General features: G+C 39.3%; 1 protein-coding gene across 1 annotated transcript; it reads left to right on the forward strand.

The window, feature by feature from the left end:
* Positions 1-3,310: 3,310 nt before the first annotated feature.
* Positions 3,311-7,073, forward strand: LOC140242916 (general transcription factor IIE subunit 1-like). Its single transcript, XM_072322663.1, has 2 exons — positions 3,311-3,972; positions 6,326-7,073. The coding sequence occupies exons 1-2, from the start codon at positions 3,311-3,313 to the stop codon at positions 6,963-6,965; spliced, it is 1,302 nt and encodes a 433-aa protein (XP_072178764.1). The 3' UTR covers positions 6,966-7,073.
* Positions 7,074-12,008: the final 4,935 nt, after the last annotated feature.

The following is a 12,008-nucleotide window of genomic DNA, read 5'->3' on the forward strand; positions in this document are numbered from 1 at the left end:
TGAAGGAATAATCCTTCAAAGTCGTGAAATTTCTAGGAACTTTTAAGTGTTTCGGCGTAATAAACCTGATAATAGTTCAGTATGTTATAAAGAGGAGTACAAAAGGTTGAAGATCATTTGTGCTTACAAGTACCGTCATCACATTCAGGTTTGTGTTTGCAATATGAAATGGGTTTAAATATAGGATACTACATAGCACAGATTGAATCTCTTTTGTTGAACCGTCACCTTCAATCTTCCTTATCATCCATCCTCTTCTTCCGCTACTCCTCCATTCCCTCCTCTTTTCTTTGTTCAGTCTTTCACGGTGATGCGTATGTGACGCGCGCGATGTAAATGGATTTGCTGCCCTCTCACATCACATCCACACACGCGAGCATCGTTATGCGTTTGTCCATTTACAAAAGCAACACAACGTACACTTCTGGAGGCGAATGGGTCAGACCCGGAAAATTCTGATGGTATGAAACTGTGGTAAGTATACGATTTGGATGGTAACATCTGCATTCTTGTTCTTGTTCTGTTGGTATCTTTGTAGATCTCATAAAGCTTCATAATGGGAGTTGTGTCTCTGAACCCCCATGTTTTCTTCCGGTAAAGTGCTCTTGCTGTAGTCCCATTCATTAGGCATTGTGTACAGTAACTATACACAGCCCAGTCGCCGCTGTACAGTCGCCGCTGTAACTATACACAGCCCAGTCGCTGTACATGGTACGTCGCGACAGGCTGTTTTCGCATAGCGTAACAGCGTCTGGTCGGGCTATCGCCGCTGTAGCGCAATCGCGTAGCGTATTAACAGCGTCTGGTCGGGCTATTTGTAACGTTACAGATAATTACTGTTCATATCGTAATCTCTTTACACAAAACGAAAGATAAATCAGTGACTGACAGTGTCACCGAACTGTGTTGAGTTGTCGTCTTCTAGTTCTAGAGCTCTCAGAATGAGTTTCATGGAATTTTCGCGAAATAGGTCCCCACTCTATTCACAGCCATTCATTTCGACATAGCCAATACTAAATATCCGGGAACTTCTTCCAACCTCTGATAGACTTTGCACATAGGTTCTAGTGGAGACGCACACGCAGAACGAGAGGGGACCGATATCACGATTTGACTAGTTTCATACAGTAATCCCACAATGGTAAACCTAGGAATCCGGGGCCGCGTCACCATGGTCACCCTGCCAAGGTCAACGTTATCCTAACCATGCTAACACTAACAAGTTAAAGCCATTCACCTATGAAAATTCAATCAGATTTTTTATGTGCCAGGTAAGTCAAACGTTTAGAAAACATGAGTAGGGCCTAACAATAACAGTTACATTAACACTTGGGCCTATCCTACTTCCTAGCCTATCGCCTACACTGTACATTGTCTAGACCCTATTTATTCTTTTTTTCTTTGTCTTTTTTTCAATTTAAAGGGACTGTACAGTACTGGTTGAGGTGAGGATTCAGGTCTACACGTATAACATTTTTGGTGAGATAATGAGAAACCTAAAAGTCCTATAAAATCTACAAATTGACCCGTTGAACTGAGGACTGTTGTTGCAAAATCAGCCCGTTCTGAACGCCAGAGCGGTTTAACCTCTGGTGAAATATGAAAGAGCATGTAGTTTCAAGGAAAATTCAATGTTTTTTTTTTCTTTTTAATGAGAATTGGCCTTGAAATGGCTGATATATAAAAAAGTGATCCTAATAAAACTGACAGGCCAAGACTTTTATTAGGATCTCTTTGTTTTTCCTTGTTTAAAGAGGGGGAGGGGTACATTGTACATATGGAACTCTTGCCAAGCTCTTGTACTTCAGTTTTGAATAATTTTTACTCACTATTATTTGGATGCAAACCATGTTTTAGACATTAAGAAGATTGAAACCACGGTACCGTAGTAAAAGTCAAAGTTTTAACCATTTTGTTTTGTTTTGTTTTTTGTTTTTTGTGCTGTTTTTTAAGGCTCAGACTAGAATTCTAGACTATGGCTAGAAGAAATGTAGAGACAGAGTGTTCTAGACTTTATGTTCTGGACCTCTGGAGCTATTTATTAAAAAAAAAAAAAAAAAAGTTTAAACCAGCTACAATTGTATGTCCACTATACATACATGTACCAATTACTAGATTTCAAATTACAACAACTTGTACAGGTGTACATGAAATGAAAGAGGAAAATATTGTCAAACATTCATGGGCTGCATGCTGTTGAAGTAATTACATTCACCATTAAACTGAATACAATTTCACACGTATGTGTAGATCTAACATTAGTCAGTGGTACTTTAGTTTTGAGTTTGCTGTAAATGGATATTACCAGAAAGACTGATAAAACAGTATTGTGATGTTGGTTATCTTGTCTGACATAATGCTGGCTATTGTATTGTAATTGTGGAAGGAAAAGTTCACCATACACAACCCTGTCGCTGTACACCTGTCACTGTGGTCAGGCTGAGGAAAAGTAGAAAGACCATTTCAAAGTGATCGAGGATGATTTGTAACTCAAATTGCTATCTGTACATTGTACACAGGGTTCAAGGGCATACTTGGAATAAAGGCCCCGCCACTGTACTACTTGGGCTTATTTCCCTCCTTATCCACCTACCAGGCAAGACTCTCTTTTACACTTGTGATTTCAGCCCCATGGAGTGGTATATAGAGGTACATAAGCACAGCGGTAGGACTTTCTTGCACAGTATAATACTCGTGAATGCGGCCCCATCAAACAGCGTTCGTGTGTGATTGATACAGCGCCAGGGCTGATTTCCACAGCATATTATTTTCTGTCTGTCCTTTCATGCATGAACATGTGATATATAATGTGAAGAAAGCATACTGTTTTTCAAAGATACGTCTTGATTTATAATCCAGTTTATAAACTGTCCTGTGCATGAGGATATATTTGGACTGTTCATAAACACATTCCAATGACCCGGCTGTTATTATTTCAGTCAAGTTTTATTTTGAAAATCTTACAGCTCATAGTCTTGATGAGAGAGGTGTTTTGAGTTAAATTCTAGTTTTTCAAAAGATATTTTTGGGCCAGAACTGTATAACATACCAAACTACCATCAGAGATTAGCCAATTGTGATTTAGGTGTTTTTATGTTCTTTTATTGAATTCAAAAAGTTTGTCAAGCAGAAAGTTGAAGTGCTTAGTAAATGTGTAAATTTGTGCACTACTGATCGTACAAATTTTAGTATTTTGAAGGTGTTTTATTTGTTGTTTGCTTGTTTTCAGATAACACAATTCTTATCCCCAGCTATCTCATCTTTCTTCCTAGAAATCTTTGTTCACTGTGGGCACCGAGAGCTGTAGAAGATGTCTGCCGGTGCAGCAGCAGCGGAGCCTGGTGTTCTCACAGAGGTACCTGACAAACTGAAGCGTCTGGCCAAGTTCATCATGCGCAGCTTCTACTCCATCGAGCACGCCCTGATAGTGGATCTCCTCGTGCGCAACTCCATCATGAAGGAGGATGATCTCGCCGAGCTCCTCAAGTTTGACAAGAAGCAACTCAGAACTCTGCTCATGAAGATAAAGAATGACAAGCTCTTGAAACAAGTCATGCGGGTGGAGACCCAAGCAGACGGGAGAGCGAACCGCCACTACTACTACTACATCAACTACAAGACGTTTGTCAATGTGGTCAGATTCAAATTGGACCGCATGCGCCAGAAAATTGAAAATCGAGAGAGGGACTCGACGTGCAAGGCACTGTTTAAATGCACAAAGTGCTCGAAGACGTACAACGAGTTTGATGCCCAACTCCTCTTCGACCCCGTTTCCATGGACATGAAATGCACCTACTGTGGGGAGAGCGTTGAGGAGGATGAGAGCGCTGTGCCCAGGAGAGACTCCGTCACGCAGATGGTGAAATTTAACGAACAGATGAAGCCCATCTTCGATCTGCTGAGAGATGTTGAAAACATCAAGCTAGCTCAGGAAATCCTAGAACCAACTCCTGTTCAGTTACCTGATGCAAGGTAAATTTGTAGATTTGAGCAGTAGTCTAAACATGGTGATCAATAGTAACATTTTAAAGATGATTATTGACATCAATATAATATCGACTAGCCTTGAGGAGAATATGACATTATTATTGCCTGAACTACAATTGTGTTGCCCAAGTCAAAGACGAGGGCAATGCGATTGAAGTGAGGGCCATTAATGTTGTATCCCCCAAAAGTAGCCAATCCATAACTATTATTACCCATTTCAGGCATCTTGAGTATAGAAATTATAACAATATCAACCTTTTACAATTCCCAGTGACAATTTCCACTTGGCGCCAACCCAAGCTCTATGTACACTACTGGACTGCAACCATACCATGCACAGCCCAGACAAGCAGCAAGCATTGCATATAGTGCACACAGTCACACACATGACATACAGAAGGCAGCTGCAGCGATCGTCCTCTATTCTTACTTATTAACGTATGGGAATTTGCCCTCTGTTGCAAAACTCTCATCAACAGCAAATGTTCACCACTGAGTGCTCAAGTGTCCTGATGCCATATTCCCCTCTTTCTTAACATGTAAATCCCATAGGGCATTTGTAAAAGGGGGGGGGGGGGGTAGATATAAGAAAGATATCCCTCTTTTTCGTCCTGGCATTGAAAATGAGGCGAATGCAAATATTGTAGAACCACAGCTCAGATGTCTGACATGGGTAATAACAGATTCATGCAACAGGCTTGAAATGCTATTAAGGGACTTACAAGTACAACCCCCCCCCCCCCCAAAAAAAAAAAAAAAAAAAAAAAAAAATCATATCCTGTGGTTTTGAACATTCTGTATACATGTATAATTTCTGATTTTAAGATCATCATATTCATGTCATTTAGTCAAAATACTGAGAAAGGAATGTACAGGATTATATTGAATTTTCTTTGGAATTCATATGGGCAACATCAACACAAATTCAATGGCACACGCAAAACAGCTTTTTGCCTCATGAAAACAGTACCTACAAGTACTAAGTTTCAAATATGTGTGCATATGCTACTCCCTGAAATAATGTACTTTTCACACACTGTTTCATGTCTTACAAATTATTTGTTGCTGGTTATTAATCAATCAGTGCATGACATACATGAACATTTTAATTTTACTGAAAGTATTAACACTCAACCATATGGCTTTAAACATTGATGTGATGACGTTCTCCCTTGGGAAAGCTGCCAGTATGTTCTGCCCACCAATGAACACTACAAAATAGCAACTATCACATACAGTAGTCTCATTCATCCAGTGCCTTACTGATATCTACTTACTGATCCACTGAGATACATGAAAACACAAAAACAGAAGGTACATGTAGAAAAGTAAGTGAGAAAAGCAGGGCCTACACTGTACACAACTTCTGTGCGTGCAGTGTGTCACAAATGGGAGATTGTAGAAGTGGACAAAGAATGAAAACTTCAATTCTATTGCGCATATTTTACACATAGTTTGTTCAATTTGTTACAAAAGGTAAAACCCCTCTCAGAGACTGTGACAAATAAATATGACTGAGTTAGAGTAAATTTATGTAACATGTATCTCTATAATGGAATGGAAATCCTTTAAATACCACTTGTCTGTATCATGACATGTACCAATCTTGAATCAGGTTGATATGTGTATAAAAATTTATTTGCATTTGACACAGCTTATTAGCTCCGCCAAGGGAGGAGGTTACAATGTATGTATGTTTTCGTTACCGTTGGTTTGTTCGTTAGTTACAATATAGTTCGTTAGTTCGTTTGTCCGTGTGCAAAATAACTCTAAAAGTAGTGAATGGATTGGGATGAAACTTGCAGGAAAGGTTGAGAATGACACAAGTAACAAACGATTAACTTTTGGTAGTGATCCGAGAATTTTTGGGGAATTTATGAAGGATTTTTGATATTTTGGCAAGTAGGGTCAATGAACTTGGGAGTTCAGGCTGCGCGTATTTGAAGTTTGCATGCGCGCACTAAAGTGCGTGCTCTAGTTTCTGCTAGGGCGAGGCGCACCGTGCAGCTGAGGGTTTGTGACGTAACAAAGGCTTCTATATCAGGAAATCGGGTGACTTTCAGCACACAATGCTACATATGTACGTATCTATATGGGTGGAAATCACTGATCTGTATCTCTATGGAAGAACAAGATCAGTGGTGGAAATGAGCTGCATGCTTGGCGGAGGTCTGCGCTCTCAGAGTGCTTTTCTAGTTCTATGATTATTCTTTTCTTTGAAAAAGTCATAAATTTAGGTCAAAAAATAGACCATGAAATTAGAGTTCACCTGTGCTGACATCATGTAAAATGAATATTCTTGTGAGTAATGATGATTCCAAATCTTGTCGATCTGCAGGAAACGAGGAGGGGAGAGGGGTGTCAATGCTGGAGGGCCCCAGCATGGATGGAGAGAGGGCAACCGCACCACTGCAGACCTGTACCACCAGGATGTCACCATTAACATCGGAGGAGACAATCAGGGACCTGCGGAGAACCAGCCAGCACCAAAGGAGCGCCCCATCTGGATGACTGCAAGCACAGTAGATGGTGCCATCATTGAGATGGCACCCTCAGCTAGCGGTGCGGTGCCCAGTGAGAAGAGCGGTGCTCGGCACAGCGATAAGGCAAATGAGGGCGAGATCATGAGGGCGCTGTTAGCTCACGAACGGAAAGTCGGGCAACGGCCAAGCTTCCATCACGAACCGAACAGCGACAATGAGAGCGATGCCAGCGCCTCCGACGAGGAATTTCCAATGGCGACAAACCATCTCATGACAGAAGATAGATTTGCATTTGGTGTGCCTATGGATGGGGGGATGCCAGTGAGGCAGGAGGAGGAGGAAGAAGAAGAGGAGGAAGACATGGTCGTCATGGTTGCAGGGAGACCAGTTGCACTGGAAGATATCACATCAGAGCTCATTGAGCAAATGACTCCCGCTGAAAAGGATGGATACATTAGACTAGCACAACAGGCTCATGCAGACCTGTACGAATGACACGCACTTGCAACACCACCTCATGCAGCATTGTTATTTCTGATGTGTTTATTTCACTTGGTACTAGTTTGAAAAATGCAAGGTTAAATCATAATTCATTGTTCATCATTATTTGTGCCTGGGTCAGTCAGTTTAATTAAGTGAATTTCAGTGTCATTAGGGCAATTTCGTTTAAGTGTATGCTCACTTCTTCATTTGTGAAAGTGCAGGCAGTGAATGCTTATTACCACATGTTGATGAAGCTAAGAAGCTGAAAATAAGTTTTGTTAGAGAATGTATCAAGTTTGAACATTGCCACAGCCTTTCTATGACTGAGGTTTTGTTTTTTTTTTTTCCTTGTGTGTGTGGGGGGGGGGGAGGTGAATCCTCATCAATAAAAAATACACAGATTGTGTCGCCTTGCTGTTGATAGCCATGCTTCTCAGTACAAGAACAATTTCACATGAATTTTTTTTTTTTTTTTTTTTTTTTTTAATCTTGCACTTCTCTCATTGAACTTATCATAAGGGGCTCAGTAGGAAGTCACAGAGGTATAGCTGAAATCATATCGATGGTTTCAACCTTGTCTATTTACTGTAAAGCAAGCACAAAAAAGGTGTACTTGTCCATGCATGTGTTTGCATGAACTGATTCTTGTTTCACACACAAAGTGTCACATACATTTACTTAAGGTGAATCTTGCATTATCCATGGACCGGATGAAACTGTGTTTGTAAGTTTTGTCCATTGATTCCACAAACTATCATCTCTGTGCTGAAATGTGCAAGCTACATGTAGGAGAACAAATTCTATGCAATGATTAAGAAAAATATAGTTTTTTCTTTGCTTGGATTGGTAGAATACAATCCATTGTATTCTTGACAGCTGAGAGGAAATCCTTTTATTATGAAAGTGGAAAAAAATCCTTTCTCTTGTCAAAGAATGAGAGAATGAGGCTGAACCTTTAAAAAAATGAAATTCAAGCAATGGAAGTACACCATGAAATATCCTCATGCTCTACACCTATACTGCTATTGCACAAATTACTCCACATCACAACATTAGTAAGTCATGCACATTAATGCATCATGTGCTAGTTTTTAATGCCTTCCCCATATACATATGTATAGTGTACATATGTTTACATCATGTGTCTAATTGTATGTGTGTCTATGTTCATCTTGAAAGCAGAATGCTTGATGATATTAATTCAATTTTAAACAGAACTTGTTTGTGGATTTATGCCTAGTGGTGTATTTGTGAATACAAATATAAAACCTAAGCAGTGGCAAGCAATGAAATATACCTCAAGTGTTGGTGCAGAGTAAACCGTTAGGATTCCATCCAGAAACTTAGTGCAAATAAATACACATGTACAGCTGTACAGTGTAGATCAGCATTTCCTTTTGTATATCTCAGTATGTTAATGGGATGGTGCAGACAGTATTGGTTGAGATTACAATGTAGGATTGAGCTTTCAACTTTTTGCAAGGTAAGAAACCTCTTGATGAAAATCAGTTTTGAAGTGGCTGAGATATCCAAAACAAAGTAAAACAAAGTTATCCTAATAAAAGGTGGGCCCCACCTTTTATAAGGATCCCTTTGCTTTGGATATGCCGGCCATTTCAAAACCGATATTCATCAAATAACTTTGAATTCCTCTTAGAATTGTATGCTCTTTCATATTTCATGTGAGGTTTCTCATTATCTGACAAAAAAAGCCTATAGAAACCTGAAGCCCAATTTCAACCAAAATTATACCATTCCTTTAAAACTTAAAGTGAATGTGAAATTTGAACTTGTACTAGTATTCAGAATGATTTTTTTTTTTATTTTTTTATTTTTTTTTTGCATGAAGGCAACAAAATGTCCCCTCTGAGGCAAGATCCAAGGATACCATTATTGTTTTATGTAATGACAACGTTCCAGGTTAAAGGGGAGGGCTAGTAACTGATCAGTGGGAATCAGTGGGAATGCTGGAGGTTGATTGTTCCAATCCTTGTGGGATTCATTTAAGAGTACATTATATATCTGCTGTTGTGTGAAAATTATTTGCTTCAGAATGGTCTCATATTCAAGTAATGTGCAGTTTAATGTTTCCAGGTTAGCGTGCCTGGTCAGTGACAGGGCATTAAACTGCACATTACTTGAATATGAGGCTGTTCTGAAGCAAATAATTTTCACACAACAGTATATATATAATGTACTCTTAAATGAATCCCACAAGGATTGGAACAATCATCCCTCAGCATTCCCACTGATTCCCACTGATCGGTTACTAGCCATCCCCTTTAATAGAAAGTTTTTGTAGATGAGTTTAAAAAATGTTGTTTCATGTGGACAATTACCTTCACTTCATTATCTACAAACTATGATTGATGTATTAGTTCATATAATATTCTTGAGAATTGGTGAGAGGGCAATAAAACGACTAGTGCTCCCAAATTGCAGAATGATATTTGATGCTATTATCATGTAACACTGAATAATACAAGTATGATTTCATGTGAACAGAAATGCTAGTCCGACCAGTTGCTCTTTTCACTGGGAAGTTGAGTGGGTGCATCATCTTGTTGTGAAGTTGTTGCAAACAAACAGGCACAATGGGGACTTTATCCTATGAGAGTCAAAAAGGTCTGTACTACACTATCTCATCTAATTGTGATGTTTTGTAAAGCTCTAACAACTCATTTCCATTGCAGGGGAATCTGCTTCACAAGAAATGTTTGAACATAAATTACATTGTACTTCGATGGTTTTAGTGTTTTTATCAAAGGAGTGAAACTAAAGGCACAGACCAGTGTAAATTTGAATAATTGCAAGCTCCAGGTACCAGGTGTACATGTCATCATAAGAATATAATTGTCCCCGCCGAACGAGTTCGAGCAGGGGACTATGAAACGGGCTCCGTACGTGTGTGTGTCCGTCCGTCCGTGCGTCCGTCCGTGCGTCCGTGTGTGCGTCCGTGTGTGATCAAAATCTTCAATTTGCTACTTCTCTGTCATTTATGAGCCAATTTTGATTCTGTTTGCTTTATATGATAGCACTACATGGGAGCTTTGAAACTTCTACACAGAATTTCAGTCGTGACCTTTGACCTTGACCTTTGACCTATATTGTACATTTTGCTACAAAATGCTACTCCTTCGCCATTTCTAACCCGATTTCGATTCCGTTTGCTTTATATGATGGCACTAGGTGAGGGCTTCAAAACTTCTACACAGAATTTTGACCTTTGACTTCTTTGACCTTTGACCTTGATTTTTGACCTATATTGTACATTTTGCTACAAAATGCTACTCCTTCGCCATTTCTAACCCGATTTCGATTCCGTTTGCTTTATGTGATGGCACTAGGTGAGGGCTTCAAAACTTCTACACAGAATTTTGACCTTTGCCTTCTTTGACCTTTGACCTTGATTTTTGACCTATATTGTACATTTTGCTACAATATGCTACTCCTTTGCCATTTCTAACCCGATTTCGATTCCGTTTGCTTTATGTGGTGGCACTAGGTGAGGGCTTCAAACCTTCTACATAGAATTTTGACCTTTGACTTCTTTGACCTTTGACCTTGATTTTTGACCTATATTGTACATTTTGCTGCAAAATGCTACTCCTTCGCCATTTCTAACCCGATTTCGATTCCGTTTGCTTTATGTGATGGCACTAGGTGAGGGCTTCAAAACGTTACACAGAATTTTGACCTTTGCCTTCTTTGACCTTTGACCTTGATTTTTGACCTACATTTTGCTACAAAATGCTACTCCTTCGCCATTTCTAACCCGATTTCGATTCCGTTTGCTTTATGTGATGGCACTAGGTGAGGGCTTCAAAACTTCTACACAGAATTTTGACCTTTGCCTTCTTTGACCTTTGACCTTGATTTTTGACCTGTATTGTACATTGGCTACAAAATGCTACTCCTTCGCCATTTCTAACCTGATTTCGATTCCGTTTGCTTTATGTGATGGCACTAGGTGAGGGCTTCAAAACGTTACACAGAATTTTGACCTTTGCCTTCTTTGACCTTTGACCTTGATTTTTGACCTGTATTGTACATTGGCTATAAAATGCTACTCCTTTGCCATTTCTAACCCGATTTCGATTCCGTTTACTTTATGTGATGGCACTAGGTGAGGGCTTCAAAACTTTTACACAGAATTTTGACCTTTGACTTCTTTGACCTTTGACCTTGATTTTTTACCTATATTGCACATTTTGCTACAAAATGCTACTTCCGGCGGGGACATATATTACGCACCGCGTAATTTCTACTTTTCCTTGTTACTAATTGACATGCTGTATAGAACATTGTTTATTTAAATGTGTTTTGTGAGGAACTTGTTCATGGAAACAAGTTATAGTGTACTCAACATTGACACCTGTCTCTTCAACAGAGGAATCTTTTTTTGTACAATGGTATTGTCTTTTTCTCTGTTTCCCATGGAGTTTGTTATCTGCAGGAATGTTTGTAAGAATTGATGCAATGTGTGCTCAATGTTGGAGTCCAGCATCAGTGTTGTTGGTTCCTTGTTTATATACTCGAAGGATAATAAAATGCAGTTCATGTCTTTGTTCTAACACTTTTTTTTTTAGATGGCTGTTTTATTTTCCCCGACTATTATTGCTGTATCACATCTTGAATGTAAGCAGTGCAAGCTGACAAACACTCACCTTCAGACTACGTACATGTATCCTGTATATTATGCAGGCTCGTTCAAGGAAACTGTTTGGATCATGTTTGCAGTGGTCTGATTCGATCTTTGCACCCCTGTGCATACTTTTGCACACATGCATTTTATTGATAATCTTCATCAGAGATGATTTTAATTATGTACACAATTGTACATTTTAACATAAATTGCTGATTTATAGCTTTGTTGCTGTTTAACTCAACTTTATAATCATGCACTTTTAGAGTTAAAAATCGAATACAGTAAGATGTATTGCCAAACATACATACTGTTGAGACTTTATTTGATAATCAGAGGCGGATCCAGGAATTCTGTAGAGGGGGGGGGGGGGTGGTGCGAAAAATATTTCTAGTACCACTTCCGGGTTT

The sequence above is a fragment of the Diadema setosum genome, chromosome 19, assembly GCF_964275005.1.
Source record: "Diadema setosum chromosome 19, eeDiaSeto1, whole genome shotgun sequence".
In the NCBI taxonomy this organism is placed as follows: Eukaryota; Metazoa; Echinodermata; class Echinoidea; order Diadematoida; family Diadematidae; genus Diadema; species Diadema setosum.